The sequence below is a fragment of the Durio zibethinus genome, chromosome 6 (genome assembly GCF_047325235.1).
Source record: "Durio zibethinus cultivar Kanyao isolate XHJ-2024 chromosome 6, ASM4732523v1, whole genome shotgun sequence".
NCBI lineage: Eukaryota > Viridiplantae > Streptophyta > Magnoliopsida > Malvales > Malvaceae > Durio > Durio zibethinus.
The window spans coordinates 25641883-25663359 of NC_143167.1; the positions used below are offsets into that span (position 1 = coordinate 25641883).

At 29.6% G+C, this 21477-nt stretch overlaps 2 protein-coding genes and 2 pseudogenes across 4 annotated transcripts; 1 reads left to right on the forward strand and 3 right to left on the reverse strand.

The window, feature by feature from the left end:
• Positions 1 to 3528: 3528 nt before the first annotated feature.
• On the reverse strand, positions 3529 to 5032 carry LOC111286057 (tetraspanin-8-like; annotated as a pseudogene). The gene is made up of 2 exons (XR_016343339.1): positions 4298 to 5032; positions 3529 to 4045 (listed from the first exon to the last, which is right to left on the reverse strand). The product of XR_016343339.1 is annotated as a tetraspanin-8-like (transcript).
• Positions 5033 to 8902: 3870 nt separating this feature from the next.
• Positions 8903 to 13555, reverse strand: LOC111285597 (cytochrome c oxidase subunit 6b-2). The gene is made up of 4 exons (XM_022875118.2): positions 13408 to 13555; positions 11049 to 11143; positions 10889 to 10970; positions 8903 to 9205 (listed from the first exon to the last, which is right to left on the reverse strand). The coding sequence occupies exons 1-4, from the start codon at positions 13417 to 13419 to the stop codon at positions 9152 to 9154; spliced, it is 243 nt and encodes an 80-aa protein (XP_022730853.1). The 5' UTR covers positions 13420 to 13555; the 3' UTR covers positions 8903 to 9151.
• Positions 13556 to 15026: 1471 nt separating this feature from the next.
• Positions 15027 to 16246, forward strand: LOC111286666 (tetraspanin-15-like). Its single transcript, XM_022876768.2, has 2 exons — positions 15027 to 15702; positions 15815 to 16246. Exons 1-2 carry the CDS (start codon positions 15112 to 15114, stop codon positions 16109 to 16111), a joined length of 888 nt encoding a protein of 295 aa, XP_022732503.2. The 5' UTR covers positions 15027 to 15111; the 3' UTR covers positions 16112 to 16246.
• A 647-nt stretch (positions 16247 to 16893) lies between these two features.
• Positions 16894 to 20831, reverse strand: LOC111285542 (protein FLX-like 4; annotated as a pseudogene). The gene is made up of 4 exons (XR_016342925.1): positions 20529 to 20831; positions 18329 to 18958; positions 17574 to 17713; positions 16894 to 17472 (listed from the first exon to the last, which is right to left on the reverse strand). The product of XR_016342925.1 is annotated as a protein FLX-like 4 (transcript).
• Positions 20832 to 21477: the final 646 nt, after the last annotated feature.

The window sequence follows — 21477 nt, forward strand, 5'->3', positions numbered from 1 at the left end:
AACTCGTATATTCTAATATTTGTAAGTTAAATGGTTTATTAACAAGGGGAGAAAAAAGATATTTTATAACATTTATAGATTATAGATCCCATTATACTTTTGGTATCTAATAAGAATAAAAGATGAAGCTTTTGATAAATTCAAAAAATATAAATCAGTTGTTCAAAATCAAATGGAGAAGAAAATAAAATTTCTTTGAACTAATAGGGGTAGTGAATATTTTCTAGATTCGTTTTCTCTTTTTTTATGAAGATAATGAAATTATTCATCAAAAAATAACCCCTTATGCACCTTAACAAAATGGTTTAGTCGAAAGAAAAAATAGAACCTTAGTTGATATGATAAATAGTATGTTATTAAATGCTAAAATACCTCTAAATCTTTGGGGAGAAACACTTTTAACAGCATGTCATATACATAATACAATTCTTTTAAAGAAATTCTTGAAGACACCATATAAACTTTGGAATCCTGACAAAAAAGCACATTTGGATTACTCTAAAGTATGGGGTGCATTGCCTTTTATAAAATACCTAATCCTCATAAATCAAACTTAGGACCTAAAGGTATTAAAAGTATTTTTGTTGGTTATGCACAGAATTCAAAAGCATATAAACTTCTTAATTTAAATACTAATGTTACTGTTGAATTTATTCATGTAGAATTTTTTGAAAATAAGTTTATACGTGATACTGAAATTGATATAGAGAAACAAATTGAAATGGTTCCTACGACACAAAAAAAAAAAAAAGAAAGTAATGATTCTATTGAACTTATAATGAGCCAAAGAACTAAAAAGGAGAATCTTTTGCTTTTTGATTTCATTTCTCCAAATTTTATTGTCTTCCTAGTAGAAGGAAATATAACCAAAGTGTGAAATAAAACACAAATTCTACTAAATGTAGATGAAAACCCTAAAACATTTAATGAAGCTATGACTTCAAGAGATGTTGTTTTTTGGAAATAAGCTATTAATGATGAAATAGACTCAATCATATTAGGTCTTGATAGATTTACCTCCAGGTTCTAAACCTATAAGATGTAAATGGGTGTTTAGAAAGAAATATAATACAAATGGATCTATACAAACTTTTAAAACAAGAATAGTTGCAAAAGGTTTTAAACAAAATGAAGGCATAGATTATTTTAATACATATGCTCCAGTAGCTAGAATAACATCCATTAGAGTTTTTATAGCTTTGTCTTCCATTTATAAATTACATGTGCATCAAATGAAAGTTAAGACAGTGTTTTTAAATGGTAACTTAAAGGAATAAGTACACATAGAGCAACCAAAAAGTTTTATTCTTCTAGATAATGAGAATAAAGATTGTAAATTAATTAAGTCACTTTATAGGCAAAAGCAAGCTCCCAAACAATGGCATGAAAAGTTTGATTCAACTATAGTAGCCAATGGTTTTAAACATAATAAAGTAGATAAATGCATTTACTCAAAATTTACTAAAGAATATGGAGTTATAATGTCTCTATGTGGATCATATGCTAATTTTTAGTACTAATATGATTGGTATAAATGAAACCAAAAAGTATCTTATTTCTAATTTCAAAATGAAATATTTAAATGAAATTGATATCATTTTGGGAATTAAAGTTAAGAGATATAACAAGGGTTTTGTACTTAATTAAAGTCATTATATTGAGAAATTGCCTAATAAGTTTAAGTATCTTAATATAAAATAAGCCAATACTCCATATGATACAAGTATAAAATTAACAGAAAATCAAGGTTATGTAATTGCACAACTTAAATATGCTAGTGCGATTGAAAGTATTATGTATGCTATACATTGTACTAAGCTAGATATAACTTTTGTTATTTGCAAGTTATCAAGATATACAAGTAAGCCTAGTATAAGTCATTGGATAGCCCAGGTTATCTTAAAAAAACTAAAGATTTTGGCTTATTTTATTTTAGATATCTATCTATTTTGGAAAGATATTCAAATACAAGTTAAATCACTAGTATAAGTGACAATAAATCCACTTCAATATGGATGTTTACTCTTAGAAGTGGTGCAATTAGTTGGGCATCCAAGAAACAAACTTGCATTTCACATTCAACTATAGAATCTGAATTTATAACTTTAGCTGTAGCAGGCAAGGAAGCTGAATGACTAAGAAATTTATTAATGGATATAGAATTGTGGCCACAACCAATGACAACCATTTCCTTGTACTGTGATAATGAGGCTATTATGTCTAAAGCTTGTAGTGAAATTTATAATGGAAAATCTAGACATATTAGTCTAAAACATGATTATATAAAAAAAACTAATAAAAAAATAAGGTAATTACCATAATATATGTTAAATCTATTAACAACTTAGCAAATTCTCTTACCAAGGCACTATTTAGAAATTTGGTAAGAAGCACCACAAGTGGAATGGGTTCAAAATTCTTTTTAAACACCAACAATGGGAACCTAACTTTGAAATAGTAATCTCTAATTACAAAGTTTAATAGGTAACAACAAGTTATTGTTATGTGTCTATAAACAATAGTCAACCTATTCTAAATATTTGGAATACTAGTGTAAGCCATTACATAAATGAAGGATGAAATTGAACTCTTAATGGAGTTTATAATTAAATGTCTATAGCAATGGAGACATAAATAAGAAACTCCACCTATATAAAAATAGTAGTACCGCTTCAACAAGAAAATTGAAACTTTCTTGTAAATATTTATGAATAACAATAAGCACATAGCCATAATGTGCTAAAGCGGTTATAAACCTCTGACAAAATATTAAATAAATATTGTGTGTTATATTTTCAATTTTAACACTAGGAGTTGAGGTTTAATCTACGAACACATCAACTTCATTAGAATTCTAAGGGATATACACTACTTGAAGGTTTAAATTGAAAAATATCTTCTTGTATTCATAATATTTATTTGTGTTAAAGGTTAAAGATTAAGCACCAATATTCTAAACTAATGAGGGATTGTTAGTAGTTTAGAATTTAGTGTATCTCATATTCAGTAGGAAGATCATTTATATGTAATTTAAAAGAGATTAGTCATATTATTTAAGTAATTAAGTTAAGTGTTGGAGTAAGCTAAGTCATTTGAGCTTGTTAGGAGTTTTCTTAGTAAGTCAGATAATTTTATTAATCAATGATAGGCACTTGGGCACCTGAGCTTGTTTAGTAAATAGATTTAATTTTTTAAAATTTTTATTTTTTATTTCAAATTATTACGAAAATTTATTTTTATTCTAAATAAACATGTTTGAACAAAGAAAAACATAATGATCCAAATAAACATATCTAAACAAGAAAACTTGACTATACAGAATTTCATGATTGGTAACTGTTCATTTATTATAAAAATACCTTTCTATTTGACTAATTTTAATACTTCTGATTTAAATAATTTTTTTTAAGGTTTTATTATATCAAATAAGCATAATTACTTTTAAGATAGTGTTCTTCACACTTCAAAGTCATATTTCTTTTTTCTTATTATTTTGTTTTCTTAAATTTTCTAACACATACAAACGATCATATATGACACATATGATCCAAAATGTTCAAAGAACAAGCAGACAAGACAATGAACCGAAAACCATACAATAAAAGATCCAAATGTGAACGTAGGTACTAACTAAAATACAGTACTGTAGAAAATAATAGCAAACCAATAAACTAAACCCTACATCCAATATCCAAAACAGGAAACTAAGAACGAAAACAACCTCATGCCTTGCACCCATGATGATGGTCATGATGATGATCATGATGATGGTGATGAGGAGGAGAAGGAGGAGCATTGCCTCTCCCATTGTTTCTGAAAGCACAGCAGCTAACAGAATAGACAACGATGAGGAAGATGAGGAATACGATGTTGACAACAGCCACCTTCTTCCAAGAACGCTTGAGGTTGTCTTGAAGCATAGAGTATTAAGATCATTATCCCGTACCTTGCAGTCAGAATTGGTGAAGACGCCATTCTGTTTAGTCCAGTTAGTCGGTCCAACTTAGGTGAATTGACAGTCATTTGATGGCTTACAGCAACCAGACTGCAATAACATAATAAAACGCATTATTAGAACACAAGAAAAGAAAAATCAAAGTGGCTATGCCAACAACAACAATAAATTGCAGTTCATGGACCCCAAAACGGGCAGAAAGCAAAATCATATTCGTTAAAATTGTGACGGTAAACAAAACCAATTAAATTTTTAAACAGAGTAGATAGACGGAACAGAACCAAAACAAAAACCCATATCTCAGAAACAAGAAAAAAAAAGAGTGGGCAAAAACTAAAATACCTGAACGGCAGACAAGTGCGCCTGGTAAAACTCCGTAACGGAAGCATTAAGATATTTATTATGGAAATTAGTACAAACTTTACGATCAGACAAACAACTCTTAATCTTATTCCAGTTCTTGTCTCTAGTAACCCTTTTCTGCAACCAGTTTGAGTAATCCCGAAGTCGGTATTCCTTATATCCTTTCCCGGACAACACTTCTCCCGCCCCCTTATTCGTCACCACGAAGCAAAGTTAGTGAAGACGAAGCCGAATACGATGAGGAGCAACTTGACGACCAAGTAGTCCCGCAAGTGAGAAGACCATGAGGAAGACTCCGATAACGATAAAGGGCTTGTCTAAAAATCGTTCAAAATCCGTTACGCCTGCTAGGCTCAGCCAGATGCCGGCGCCGAGGATGGGGATCGAGAAGAGGAACGTTACGAAGTTGAGGAGTCCCACTAGGTTGTTACTCAGGCGTAACAACATCTTTCAGGCTTTGGGTTGGTTCTCTGTTTTTTTTTTTTTTTTTCGTTTGGATTAAGAGAAAATTAGAGAGAGAAAAACTAAAAGAGGAAAATTGAATTTGGATAGAAACTGGAGTCCGTTGGGGGTATACATATGAGTGCCTGGAGAAGGAGTTCGATTAACAAGTTGATAATATATTGATCGTAAAATCTCTGTGGTTAGTTGGTACGTAACAAAGTACAAATAGGTGGACAGAGTGTAATTATTTTTTTTGTATTGGCGACGCTTTGGTCAAAATCTGTTACCGTATTATTTTACAGATCTTAATGACGATAGCATTTCCCAACACGAGCGGCCCTTAAACTTAGACCTAAGCCTAAACTCGCTTTTTTCATTACTCTTCTTACTCTGCATCCTGACAACTCAATCCGTATCTGGTAATACGAGTTTTGATGCTATTCAATCTTATAAAATTAATTTTTTTGTTAAATTAAATTTTGAATTGAATCAAGTAATACTAAAAAAAAATTAAAGTCAAATTTTAGATACATTCGATTAAATCTGATTTGATATATATAAATTATTTTTTAAATATTTATTTATTTATATATTTATATATTTATTTAATTTTATATTTATATTAAAAAATAATTTTTTATATTTAAAAATAATATTTTATTAATTTCAAATTAAATATAATTTTTATAATATCGAATAAAATTGAATTCGAATTTAAAAACTAAAAAATTTTTTAAATTAAATTAGATTTAATTTTTATATATATAAAATCGAGTTCAGAGCAAGTAAAACTTATTTCGATCCTATCCGTTATGATTTTTAATCTTTATCTTTTACCTCGTAGTTAAAATTGATTCCGCTGAACCAAAAGTTAAAATGAAAAAAACCTACAAGAAAGTTTATGAATTTTTTTTAAAAATAATTTCATAAAAAATTTAAATTAATAGATTAATAAAATTTAATGTAAATATCAATAATATATAAAATTATTATTTATAATTTAAATTTAATCTATATTTATTTAACGATAAAAATTTTATTAATATTTTTATTAAAAATATCTATTTAAAAATATATATCAAAATTTATTAAAATTTTTTCAAAATTTATATATTTAATTTATGTAACTAAAACTTTTTAATTTATTACTTTTAATTTTTATTTAATCATTTTTTAATAAAAAATTTCTTAAATTTTAGTTAAAAATTTTTAGCTTTTCCTAATCAAAATTGCCAATACGCAATCAAACTACGCGTCACCTTAATTTGCCTTACTGACACGGTTGGTGTTTGATTTGATCAAGTCACCCTCCTACCGTGCACTCGCTTTCCTCCTTAAAAGGAAATATTTCCAATTTTGATGTCTTAAAATTTTAATCAACAAGGATTAATTCAAGGGTCTGCCTCTTGTTTTATTATTTTTCATTCTTAATATAATTTTAATCATCATTTACCAATATGATTTTTACAATTCATGAATAGAACATATATAATATAAAAGATGACAATGAATATATTGATAATTAATAGACAAAAAAATTATGGATAGAGTCAAATTATAAGTTCAATTGATAAATGATAAATGTGTTTCCATTTGTTAATGTTAATTTGGACTATCTTGATGTTAGTAGGATTATCTTGATTTTTGAGTCTCACAAATAGTTCTTTATTGATATTAATCTCATTATCAATAAATGTATCATTATGTAAGAATATAATAAATTTTGTCTTAAAGTAAATTACGGGTTTTAAAATGTAAAATAACAAAAAAAATTACAAATCAACAATAAAAAGGAATCTTTAGTAATGCCTACGTTAGGAAAATTTTGCGAAAGTTTCTCTTCTAGGTTTCAAATTGTTTTACTGCTGTAACATTGTCAAAGTTTAACATTATTGAACAAATTATTTTGTTATATTTTAAAACCTTTTACATGGAATTGAAAGTGTAAAAAAAAAGAAAAAAAAGCTACTTGAAATTCAAAGATCTTTCCTTGGAAAACATCAAGCAAGCAATCACAAATAAATCCTTTGGTCTCGTGATTCCATGGTTTTACAATTTTAGACGATATCCAAAAGAACTAGGGGATTTCATAACATTTCTAAATCTAATAATTGTGTAATAATGGCATGGTAGCAAGGCACTCGTGGCCTTTTCATAAAATAAAATAAAAAAATCTTCAATTTCTCTTGTTAATGAAACTTTGGTTATTTTCATGAATACAATACTTGTGTAATAGGCTATTAATGAATGAGAATAAATCTTAATATTTGTGAATTTAAAATAGGAGTATAAATGATTCATTAATACTTATAAGTTATTTGGATTCGATTTAAATAAAACTTGAATTCAACTAAATTATTATCGAATCGAGTTCAAACTCAAGTAATTCGATTTATCAATCGAGCTTAATTCAAATTTTCTTATACCCGATTCGAATACCTCACAAGCCTAATCGAGTTTTTATATTTTAATATATTTTAATTATTTTAATTGATATACTATCTCGAACTCAAATTTGAACTCAAGTATAAATAATTAAGTTTTTGTTTAATATAAAAATTAAATTTATTTTTACATATTAATCGAAGTTAATCGAATGAACTCGAATAATTTGATTTTTATTTCGAGTCGAGCTCGTGTTAAAAAAATAAAATTCTATCGAATTCGACTTGAGTTTCGAATATTGAATTTGAAGTCAAACTCGAATTCAAACTTAATATTGTATCAACTCAAATTTAATCGATTATACCCTTAATTTAAAGTATATACTTTTTTTGGGTACAAAAGATAATAAAAGGAAAAAATATTTACTTTATAACTGCCTCATTCATAAATGAATTACATTATTTAGGTTTAAGAAATTTGATGCCTCAAGTGTTATTTGAGATTCAAACTACATTGTAACGCGTTTTAATTTTAGCCCGGCAACAACTACACATGGTTGCTACATCACAAGGCGAAGAGAAGAAGATTTTACCATATAGTAAAATTATTCTAATATCATTGCCTGTCGCTTCTTGATTTAGTGACAAAAAGCTTTAAAAAATGCAAGAAAAGCTTGAGTTGGAACAAAACCAATCCCTCCGCATCCCTAAATCATGTAGGACAAAAAAACAATTATTCTGTTATTATTATTATTATTACTTTGTTCTTCCATTGGAAGACTAAGAATTAAAGAACATTCCAATTATTTGCACCGCCGACATTTGTAATGCTGAAAGCAACAGAATGTAGTAAATTTTGTGCCTGAAACGCAGAATCCAAGTTTAAGATTAAAATTTAAATTTTCATAGGATAAATAATTAACGTAACTCTTCGTAACCACGGCTTGACTAGTCAAAGACTACATGGTCAGACATATATACCACCCCATCATTGTTAACTCATCTTAAGTTCAATTAATCCAAGATCAAAGACTAGCATAAACATATATATATATATATATATGATAAAAAGATCACAGTTTAAAAATAAACTTTTATATTTTTTTTAATAGAAGAGATTACAGTTTTAAAGTAAGCTTTTTATGGTTAAAGTAAAATTTCGCCCTCCATGGTTTGAAGAACTTATATTACCATTAAATGGGAAAAAAAATGTAATATATATGAATTAAATTTTGATAAACCTTAAATTTAACTAAATTGACTCATATAATCACTTCTAAAAAATAACATCTAATAAATATATAATTCAAATATCAACATATGAAACTTGTAATTTTATTTTTATATCACAACCTCCTTTGTATAAAAAAAATTGATAAAAGTAATATTTTTTCTAACAATAACGTTGAAAACAGAAAGCAGATTTATGAAAAATAACCTCAATAATTTGAGATTTAAAACTCAATATTCATTTGAGAGCTTCCATTTGTGTAATTTGTGTTTGACTGTTAGTACAAGCATGTCTTTACCTGCCATTGAATTCGTGGTTTCAAGGTTCAAAGTTTAACTGAATTTTATGATCATCATTCAAAAACTATATATCGATTTTTTTTCATATAATATATATATATATATATGTATGCATGTATACTCATCTTTTGGATTAAATGGTATTCAACCTTGACTAGCCTTGTTTGGATCTGACTTTGCGGCTCACGTAAACAAACAATGACGCACCACTAACTGTAAATCAAGATGAAACAATCTGCTGAAAAGCAGTTTCATGAATTAAGAAATCAGAAAAAAACATCAGGGCACATTCCAGTTTTTCACTGGCTCATCGACCATAGTGCATCAATGCTCAATAAATTCAACAAATCTCCATTTGTAGCTTATTAATTCAAAAAATTCAAGGATAAACACGGAAACTAGCTAAAGACAAAATCAAGATAAAAATATGAGTTCTCCATATGCCAGAGAAGGATCACCTATTTCCAATTTGCCATCACAGAGGTCCCGGGAAAGTACCATTCTCCCTCTGCTCATTCCACCTCTCAACCTGCAGCAATAAGTGACATCCAAAATATTAAGAACAGAAACATGAGTTTAATACACAATGCCCAACTTATTCATCTTCTGATACAAGCACTAGAGATCCTAAACCTAAATTCAGTTCACATAAATCACATATTAGTTTCATGACTTTCATCACTTATCCTTCTATGTCAACATATGACCCACAGTAGAATAGGAACAATTAGAAGTAAATAAGTCCCTACCGACAATCTAAAATCTTGATAACTTTACGGAACTGTCCATAAATTAATAAAAAGTTCAAGTAGACCCTTCTTTTATATTGTTAATTATCATCATCAGCAATATTAATCATGATCCTATCAACAAATTGTAAAGTACACTTAGATATTGTGGTATGCTGATATGATACAGAACTTCTGCTGATTAAACTTGACAATTTCAGACACGACATAGTAATACCACACGAAAACGATACAAAAAAATCGTTTAAGTTTAAAAAAAACGTATTTTGTGTTTATTTGTGTCGACACGAATTTCGATACAACAAAATTCATGTTGTATATATATTGACTCTTTTAAACACGTGACACGACACGAATAATACATTTAATTTAATCTTGTAATACGAGTACACATTTAATATGTTTAACACATTTTTTATATTTATTTTAATTTAATATAAATATAGAAAGATTATTTTAATTTTTAATTTTTTAATTATGATACTTAATTAACTATTTAATATTATGTAAATTTATTTTAAATATTTAATATGATACTCATTTAATAATTATTACAAAATTATTTTCTTATATTAATAATATAAATACAATATAAATATTAATATTAGTCCTATACATTATTATTTTATTCTTTAATCTTTAATAGTTTATCATTTTAGATTTGATACTAAAAATTAATACAGTTGTGTAATATAAATTAAATTTTAAATATATATATATTAAATACATATTAAATGAGTATTAAATTTTTTTTTTTTAATATGTAAGTACTTTTTTATATTATTAATATACCAAATTTATCAAATTATAAATGATGGATAATTTATAGTTATTTATTATTTTATTCGTGTTCTTGTATATATTCGTGTTAATCATGTCTATTCGTATATATCTATATTAGTCGTGTATATTCGTATTTGTTTGTGTCATATTTAAACAAATTAATTATACACGTGTTAATCGTGTCATGTTGCGTGTAACACGTATATTAAACGTGTCATATTCGTGTTTTAATAATTTATGTCATTACACATGTCAAACACAACACGAGACATTACATGAAAACAAGATTTACCAGGTCTACTGCTGATCACTAGGAACAAATACAGGGGCAAAAATCTATATTCTCCACATAAACACAATATAGAGCATTTAGAGTGAAAAACAAGCACTTATAATTTACATATGGAATGGAACGTCAGAATAATTTATTTCCTTACTTACAACTATTATAATGTGTATGCATCATTTGGTATCTAAAACCATAGATCATGTCACAAGATGTATCATTTGACACCATGAAATATACAAGGCATACTTAATCTTGTGAACAACAGAACTTGGTACTAGAAGCCAAAGAATGAGCACATGATTATAAAGATTATAAGAAATACAGCAACATTACATTGCAACAAGGCAAACTTTGTTTACTTATGATAATATAAAAAACTAGCTATACTCACCCATTCACCGGGACAAAGAGAACGATAGTATTTGGCAAATCTCTCACATTCATTAGACTCTTCACCTTTTGCAGCCAAGCACCTATTTGATTTTAAAATTAAAAAAATACATTTGATAGTTTTCTAATAAGCAGAATTTGAAAATTAACATGCAATGTACCTGTGAAACTCAATGTAGCGGGTGAAACAATGTCTAGTTTGATTTGTTGTAGGGAAACGAAAGTCAGCTGGGGCTGTTTTCAGTTCAATCTGGGACTATACAAGGAAAAAGGATAGTGTGGAAGAAATGTGACTAATAGATGATAACTTGAAGTGAATTTGTTACTTATCAGTTCAAAGTGAAAACATTCAACTATGACACTTCAGAATCATTTATCAAAGCAAAAGAGATGAATTTGAAATCATCCTGCAGAGGTTACACATTAATCATTCAAAGAAATTATGCATTAGAATGAAAATAAACATTCATAACTTTAGAAGCCAACTGGAAAGAATACGCATATAGCATTTGCAGCAGCCAACAGGCTTCCATGAGAAGCAGACAAGCTATTGCCGTTTCCAAATGCCATAAATAGGGCATCTGAAATTTCTTACTGCAGAATCAAAGTGTCTTCAGATTCATAGTTCACAAACAAGTTGATGGAGCATATGGCAGCAGCCTCCAAAGATGGTTAGGAGGAGTCTTAAAGTAGCTTGTAATACCCAGCCCTAAATTTGGTACATGTCCAATCATGAGAGATTAGTTGGAGACTCAGCAGGTTTTTATTATTTTCTTTTGAATGATAGCCTTATGTTTATTTGTGTTAAAATTGCAGGTTCTCATTCCATTCTGTCTTCTACCATTTTAGGTGGAAATGACATTTCATAATTTTCTGGTTTCCTGGAAATTATAGCTCTACATGCCAAAGAGTCCTATTTTGGGCTTTCCCTTATGCTATTTAGTTTTTATTTATAGTTTAGGTATGTCATTTTAAGTCAACTTTGTTAGTTTGTCAATCGGTTGGTTTCCTAATTAGAGTCTAAGAATCTGTTAAAAGAGCTAATTGCACTCAGAGTGCTCATTCTTACTCGCCCAGGAGTGTCAGGTTCTATATGTAATCTTTTATTGAAAGGTAGAATTACTATGAGAAAATTTTCAGCATTAGATCATCCAATAAAATCAACCTCTGGTGTGATTCGTATGGCCAAAGCCTATATAATTTATTCTTATTATTTTCCAGCATTGTTTACATTTACAACCATCCCCAGATTACCTCCTTAAACCCAAGAACAGTCATTTACCAAACTCTACCAGTTCCTCAAAAGCAACTGTCAAGTTGGCCTCCCCCCAACCGTCAATTAATGTTCACAGACATTGTTCACAATACCAGAACAGCCTTTAAACTTCCTCAAATCATAGATGATCCAAGAAATACATGAAAGTAACTTCATTAAGATATTAAAAAAGGCATACTAATTATTCTGATCTGTCTTCTATACATTCAAGATCAGTATAGAAAAGAAATCAAGAGATATATTTAAGTTAAAAAAAAAAACTTTATATTTAAACTTGACTTTTTGCTTTTAAAATATCCTACTTTCCCTTTAGATAAACTTTCAGCAGCATAAGTCCACTACTCTAATCCAGTTTTCTTCAAGTACTTCAGAATTTATGCTGCTAATGGCATAACGCTTACTACAGTATGACTTTTAATGTCATCATTTGTTACTTTATCTATAAGTAAGTATATAATCTCTCCAGTGTCTTCATTAGTTACCTTGCGACACATTAATTCATAATTGCTATAAAGAGAACATAAGAGCTCGGCCTTGATAACACTTACTCTATATCTTATCATCATAGAATAAAGGTGAAAAAGAGTAGCAGAGACAAGCTTTTGTACCAAATAAGTAGTGACTGTTGGAGTTGCCTTTCAAATTATATCCTAGTTTCAGATTAATTAGGCAAAACAACCTGGAAGGCAAAACTACAATCGCCTAATTCCTAAACTAATTTCCTTTTCATAGGACAAAAGGATTTGAACTTGCTACACTACAATAAACAACAATTACCAGCAACATAGAAAGAATTTAATATTCTACTTTGACACACAAATTCTTTAACAATGAGGGTTGACCCCTTCAGATTTAAACATCTCTCAATTTTTTGGCAGTAAACTTCTATAATATTCAGCTTAAAAGTTAAGTCACCTATCACATGTAAAAGGCTTCTTCTGTTTCCCCTAAAGCAATAACTTTCTGATCAAAATTGATAGTATTCTCCTTTTTGTTCAAGCAATGAAAATTTCACAACTAAAACCTAGAAATTTAATAAAAGAGAGTATTTTTAAAAACAAAAAACAAAATAATCGCCCATATTAAATAAATAAGAAAACAGGGAATAAATTTGAGATCAATTAAGGAAATCGCTAACGAAATTTTAATTTCTACAAACAAAATTTTTCGATATTCTTTTTATTTCTGGAAGTTTATTGGAAAATAAACGGGGGAGCGAAAATGAAAGTGAAAATGAAGGTTACCTCGTCTGCCATGACTGATCCGATCGGAGAGCAAAGAAGAAAAATTCGGAAACGTTTCTTGACGGGGGACCTTAAAATAGGCTTACAAAAAGGACCAGTTAATTCTCTACGGTTCGTCCTATGACCAATAAGAACACACCACGTCCTCAAATAAGCAAATCCTACATAAATTATACTAAAATATGTAAACCATTTTCCTTTTATAATTATTAATTATTAATTATAATAGAAAGATAAGTAAATCAAATGCATTTATTGGCAAAAAAATAATCAATTTCATTCAATGTTGGTGATTAGCATCGGTTAATTATTGTGATATTTATAAAAAATTATTTAATAAAATTATTTATTTTTTTATTATAATAATAAACAATTGTCAATAAAAAAAATTTTCAAATTAAATCAGATATTTTGCAAAAAAAAAAAAAAAAATGAATGAAAGTGTTCTTGCGTAGGAATCAGTTCGAATTGATATCAGTAAAAGTTTAATTTAAAGTTGGATTTGTTTAGTCCATTAGTTAAGTCCATTCAAATTAAAGTTTTTTTTAGATAAAGAAAAAAATATTTTTATATTAATATAGTATAATATTAATATAAAAATATTTTTTATAATTAAAATTTATTTTAATTAATATAATAATTTTTCAGAGGAACCAACCTAAGCTTGCGTATAAAATCTGTAGACAGGCTCAGCCCATAAGCATGGCAGATCGTTTGGCCCATGCATACAACTCTAATTTTGAGATGAAGTGTTCTGCAAAAACAAGAGCATATGCCTATGGTAATCAATATCATCAAATCGTATATTCTTGGCCCCTTGAATTCCTTGTAAATTTACCACTTCAGGGGTTTTTTTTCATTTAATCAAGAAAATTTATTGGCATATAGGTTATTCTCATCCTTGTGTTAACATAAGAAAATTAAAAGTTATTTACATTAGATAACACTGACAAATCCATTTACAAAATTTGAAACTAATATAATAACACTAAAATAAATCATTTGTAAGTTTCAAATAGATTCTATAATTCGTTCATTCGTGTTTAATGAATGTAAATCATGAAAATTTATTATATCATAACTCGTATTTATATGTCAAAAATAAAATACATGTTATTGTTTTCATTAAACTTATATAATTTTTATTAAAATTTTAAACAGTATTACTTTAATATATTTTTTATATTTTTTTATATCATATTTAAAATTATTAAATCTAATTTTGGACTTAAGATTATTAATGTTGAGAAAAACTTTACCAATTGAACCAACTTTATATTTTACATAACATAAAAACAAATGTAAAGTTCAAGCTTAAAATATTAATGTTAAGACCAATAACTTTACCTCTTGAACAGATTATAAATTTTACCACGAGTTGTTAGAATCTTGATCATATTATTGAACATCAAAGTATACACACACGTCATATCTATGTATATAGTTAATTTCAAAAAAAACAGATTCCTAACTTTTCCCTGTTATCTCTCCATTCTTTCTATTTTCTCTCCAACTATATCCGTACGTTGAGTAGATTAAATATCAAGACTTGGTAAAAACACATGAGAAGATTTATCCCCAAAAAATAAGTAGTATTAAAAGCAGCTGGGGTACTGTGCTAGAGCAATAAACAGTACTAATGTGAAATTAACATCTGGGCAAAGTCTCTATCTCTTCTTTCAAGTCTTGTTCTTCGTTAATACTATGGCAGATAATAATGCTAATGCTAATCCACCAGAAGCTGTAGCAGTGGCAGTAATTGAAGAGAAGAAACTAAAACAAGCTGAGGACACGAAGAAAAATATTATTCCAAGAAAAATTTTTCAAGTGAAACAAATTTCAGGTATATTATCTGTGGCCTCATTTGTTTTTTCTCTTCCAGTTCTCGCATCGGTCATCTGGCTGCTATACATCAAAAGCTATGACTGCGAATGGCTATTCAAGTTGCCCAGGTTGCAGATTGGGATCAGCATTGGTTTGATCTGTGTCTTCTTGATTTGCAATGGTGCTCTGATCTTCTTGAGAACTCGGTTACCGATGGTGGGAATTATTGTGGTTATAGTGCCATTGACAGTGATGCTAACCGTCGGTCTTGCACTCCTTGGGGCTAACAACACGGAAAACAGAAGGATTCCAGCTACACCATTGTGGTTCAAGATGAAAATTCATGACAATAGTCTTTGGAGCAACATCAAAGATTGCATTTATGACACTGGCCTTTGCCAAGATTTGGCCACGACATCAATGGAGCTCAAATCATATGATTTCAATATGAAGAAATTATCCTTGATAGAGGTATCATCATTTTACATGTCAAACTGATTCTTAAGTATTAATTTAGTTGACATCTTTGTTTTTTGTGAGAAATACTAATTCTGTTTGTACTTGATCGTGTCATTTTTTAAAGTCTGGATGTTGCAGACCACCTCAAGAGTGCCACATGCAGTATGTGAATGCCACCTTTTGGAAAAGGAATGATAAAGTGGAAAATGAATCTGATTCATATAATGCCGACTGTGATTCATGGAAGAACGAAAGGGACGTTTTATGCTACAATTGCCAAACCTGTAGACGAGGTTATATCAGAACATTGCAGAGCAAATGGTTGAAACTTGGGGTGTTTCTAGTTTGCATGGCTGTGCTACTTATCACTTCTCATTTATCTCTATTCCTCGTAACAATGTGGGAGCTTCATGTATCTTAAAGCAAAGCGGAAGGGCTGACTCATTTGCTTTTTGATGAATCTTTTTCTCTTTTCCATGTTTAGGATTTTATCTGGTCAACTTTGTTTTAATTGCTAGATGCCTAGACTCAAAATAATGAAAATTATTTAATGTTGTGGCCATCCTTTCTTGTACAAAGCTACCAATTAACTTCTGCTAAAGTTAGTCGATAATCTAAATTGTTTAGGTAACCTTGTTATGACCACAAAGAATTTTGGGAATAATTTTCCCTTTTTTAAGAGTAAAAGAAGATTATTGAACCCTACTTGAAACAGGTGGATTTCCAAATAGCTTCCAAGTCCTAAAGTTCACATGTAAGATTGCACAACTAAGTTTGGTAATTTTAAATATGATAAGATAATTCAATACAAAAAATGATAAAAAAAATACACAAAAATGATATGATTTAAAATTTTAACAAAAATAGTATTAATTTAACAAAAACAAAAAATAATGTGTTTCATTTTTTATATGTCAATACGAATTATGATGTAATAATTTTCGTATTTTACATATGTTTTATATGAAATTTGCAAATACTAATACATGAATTGCCATTTCTTACTTTAGGGCAGAACTATCTTAAGGAAATTTTCTATAAGCAGATTCAAGTTATGTACCAAAAAAGAATAAATAGTTTCATGATATAACCAAATATCTAACCTGCAGAAATATCCCTTCAAATTGGAAAAGCAATCAAGGTCAATACATGGTAATAAATTCTAAATGTGGTAATAGGTAACAAAAGATTTTAGGATATCCAAACAAGATTAAAATTGCAGCATCACCACTCTTCATTCTTGATTCTTAAGGGTACATACATACATCCACAGTTTCAATTGAACAACTGTTAAAAGTGCAATGGGTTCTGAGACCCTAATTTGCAAGAAATAAGAAATGACCATATCGTAACTACTGATATTGATCTATGATGCTTTGTTAAATGCTGACAACCATTTAACAGTGTAAAGCTAACAATTTATAGCTTTCACAGAAACCTAATTAACTCACTGTGTCTTATAAACCGGATATACTGGACCAAGGCAAGATAGATTATGAACAGCTCACATGGCAGCTTCTCCTTGTTTACCTCTGAGCAAGTGATGGATCATATGGTGCTACCAAAACAGACCAGGAACAGCTTGACTGCCGGTTGCAGCAGTAGTAGCTGGAACATTGGCACTATTACCATATGGGATATTGCCCTCTGCTGGGCCAAGACCCACCGGCATTACAGGCTGCCCGTATCCATCAAAGTAGGTGCTGCCAACTTGAAAAGGTGGCACATGTGAAGGACCAGGATTCATGTAGCCACCAGCATATGGTACTGGACCTTTTGTTGCTACAGAACACAGCAGCAGTGCAAGGGAAGAGGAAGCGACAAAAGAAAAGAAGCAACCAGAACCCTAACTAATATAACCACCATCTCTACAGGAAAGTTACCATGCACTTTCTTCTCAGCACTCAACACTTCAGTGCGTAACTTTTCAACTTCTCTTGCCATCCCAATTAGATTTTTTTCCGTAACTTGCATTTGCTCCACTTGCTCAATGTTTGAACCTTTTTCAAACTGAAATGTAACACTAGACATAAAACAGATGAAAACAATAATCAGAGCAAACTTCTTAGCAACTTTATGGTAAAAAATACAACCAATGAAACATGAAACAAAGAGACCTTGAGGTGCGCAACATATTTATTTTGCTCGCTTGAACATTTGGAAAATGTTGCAAGACTAATGACTCTGGGATCATAGAATGAACTTTATAGTAATCAATATAAAAATTTGGTGCCATCCTAGAGCACAATGTAGATGAGATGGATGGAAGCTCATTAGAGACATCTTGTTCCAGCCATTTACTTAAAGCTGAATGCCATGCTGGAGCTGGGGCATGGGGCAATAATTATGAACAGCACATTCACATGCCAATTTTATTAACAGTTACCAGGCAATTTAACATTCGGATGAACAAGAAAGCAAATAAATCAGATTTATGAGAAATGAGGTCCTACAATTTGCATTGATTTGAATGAACAAATGCAGCACTTAGTCCTCTGGTATTTCTTGACAAGACCTTTTCATTAATAATAAAACATTTTGCCACAATAATAGCAAATATTGCTACAAAAATTTTCAATGCTAATATTTACTGAAGGGTTCCAGGACACCAAGGAACAATTTAACTTGTTTGACTCACCGTAATCTCTGGCGCTCTTTTCTCAAAACTTCAAGTTCAGCATGCAACTCTGGCAGACTCTTAACATCGACACAAGTTTGCAGCAACTCCTGAGAGGCCTGCTGAATTTGGGCCATTAACACTTGTCTGGCTTTGACCAAGTTTTGTGTCTCAATATGTGCTTGTTGCAACTCCTTTTTCACACTATCACCAACGCTAATATCTGCTTCCATTTTTGCAATCTTTTCCTGCAGAACCCTGATCTGAATATCACTCTCAGTCCGGATGCTTCTAATGTGTTCCTTAAGTTTCTGCGCTTCATGCCGAACAGCAACAAGGTCCTCCCTTAAGGCTACATGAGAAGCTGTCAACCTGTGATTGTCCACAGCAAGTCGCTCAACTTCTGCAGCCTGACAAGCAATCTTGTTCTCTAAAAGCTCAGGTGGAGGAAGTGACTCCAGAGCCCCAAGGGCAGCACGAGGACCTGAGCCAGCAAGTGGACCATGTCGTATCACACCTGGAGCTTGAATGGAACGTCCCTCATACAATGATTGGATTTGTCTAGAAGCCATCAGTCTGATAACCCACTCAGACTAGGTCACACTTAAATAGTAATCTGGAGAATATACACCTTAGGTATGGGTACCTAACCTTCTTATTTGAAAAAAAAAAAAGAAAAAAGGTAAGAGAATCAGTCACAGGCCTCAAGACCATGCATGTCATAAAAGATAGAAATTAAAGAGCATACCCTACTACAACCATATTCTACTTAAATAGAAACAAAATTTTGCAATGCTGAGCCCACACCTCCTCATGGCAACCCTCCTCCCAAAAAGAGAGAAAGAAAAAACAAATGTAAAAAGAAAATAAATAAATAAATAAATAAAGAGAAGCCCTGATATAGATTGCAAAAGGAAGAATGTCCTTTTTTATTTTCTCTAACTGCTGTAGGATTAATTTAACTGAATAATACATCTAGCAAAAACAACATGAATTGCAAATTTCTTAGATAAACACAAAATGTGGAACAGTTTTGCTATCATGGCAAGGGAAATGGAGCCTTTCCATCTGCAATTTATCAACATTATAAACCACATTTAAAATGCATTTTGGAGATGTTGATTTTTGACAAAATAGTATGATGCATCATTACGTAGAAAAAAACTGAGGTTCTTCTCACCATGTGGAGTCATCTACATGCATCATTACTGAAGATAATTTACTATATCTCCAAAACTGCTTTTATCAATAATAATATTTATTTTCTCTAATTACTGTACTCTTTCAATAACAATTACCCAAACATAAAAATAATAATATAATATTATTACTTGGTCATTCCTTCTTGACTTGGCCATTCCAAAAGAGATTACCGCAAACATCAATAACAATTAATAGCAACATGTTTAGCCAACAAAAGAACAGTCCAATCTTTTCTCCATGCAAAATCATGTTGTATTATGGCAGTCTTGCTCCATTCTGTTAATAGCCAAACCGAGCAATTACATATGCCATTTTAACAATCACCCCTTAACTCACCTAATCCTTCCGAAATTTTACCCTCTTGCTATGACTAGAATAAATGCAATTTGATTTTAGCATGAATCTAACTGATGCTGCCTCATTCCACAAGCAAAGGCCAATACATCATTTTAAAAACAGAGTTAAAAATCTCCCCTGATTTGCAAGGACACTGATTTATGGCTGTGCTATTGCGGTAGAGTCCAGCTCAGACCTGCTGGGAAGAACTCCACAGGGTTCATCTATTTATCCATGGTTTTAAAATTCAATATTCTTGAAGGCATGAAAGCCAATCGGCCATAGATCAAACAAATGCGGCAATTGTCATACATAATCCACATTCAAACCTTTCCCTTTATGCATAACTATAATTTCAAATATGTACCATCTTTAAAGCAATAAAAGGAGAAATTCCACCATTTCTTAATATTCCATTTTCCTATACGTGAGAAAATTTATGTTCCGTAATTATTGTCCCAGAGCAAGCACAATAATGCAGATTCTATAAACTTCCTCTCTTTAAGAAGAAGGTTTTGATTGTTCAAGTTTGCTGATCGATTATTTCATTTTGCATTAATTAATAAATTTCAGTATAAGACTAAACTAAACTTACAAAACCAACAATGCCCCTGATTGAATATTAAAAAAAAAAGAAGAAGAGGAAAGAAAGAAAGAAAGAGAACTGCAATGACCAAATAACCTTTTGGTTGGGGAGTGAGAAAGGGATGATGGGAGACATTGGGTTTCCTCAATCAAATGTGTTGTCGACCACCTTCAAATTCCAGGCAAAGCCCAAACTTCACCCACCAAATTTCTATCAATCAAACTTTGAGATTCAAAAGCAATTGTTCTGATACCAAGATTTTCAGAGTCTGAAACCGGGCTGACGAAGAAATAGAAAAAGAAAAAGGAAAGCAAATGGGAGTTTATAAAGAAGCGGCCTCGAGATCAGCCGAGGCATACCCAGCCCGGTGGGCGAAACAGGACGTAAGCATTGGTTTTGGCTTCTCGTTGATGGAACTTATAATACGATAAATGATATAAAAAATTATACATGTGTTTTTTATTTATTTGTGTTGATATAAATTTTGATATTATATAATTTGTATCATTAATTAATTAAACATATAACATAATATAAATAATAAGTTTAATTTAATTTTATCATATGAGTATATACTTAATATATTTAATACATTTAATATTTTTTATATTTATTTTAATTTAATATAAATATATAAAAATTATTTTAATTTTTAATATTTTTATTGTGATACTTAATTAGTTATTTAATATCATATAAAAATTATTTTAAATATTTAATTACATATTCATTTAATAATAATCATAAATTATTTTTTATATTAATAATATAAATATAATATTAATATTAATATTAGTATTATATGTTATTATTTTATTATTTAATCTTTAATAGTTTATTATTTTGAATTTGGTACTAAAATTAATATAGTTATGTAATATAAATTTAAATTTAAATATATATTAAATACATGTTAAATGGGTATTAAATTTTTTAATTTTTTTTAATATGTCATATACCAAATTTATTAAATTGTAAATGAAGAATAGTTTATAATTATTTATTATTTTAATCATGTTTTTATATATATTCATGTTAAACATGT

Bases quoted from the DNA above. Each gene is read 5' to 3' on its own strand.
- LOC111285597 (XM_022875118.2), bottom strand. The intron at 10,971-11,048 runs GTACATTGCATG...AAAATCAAATAG, and splicing joins CGCTACATTGAGTTTCACAG to GTGCTTGGCTGCAAAAGGTG. The intron at 9,206-10,888 runs GTGAGTATAGCT...TTATTGCTGCAG, and splicing joins CTCTTTGTCCCGGTGAATGG to GTTGAGAGGTGGAATGAGCA.
- LOC111286666 (XM_022876768.2), top strand. From the start codon at position 15,112: ATGGCAGATAATAATGCTAATGCTAATCCACCAGAAGCTGTAGCAGTG. The intron at 15,703-15,814 runs GTATCATCATTT...CATTTTTTAAAG, and splicing joins AGAAATTATCCTTGATAGAG to TCTGGATGTTGCAGACCACC.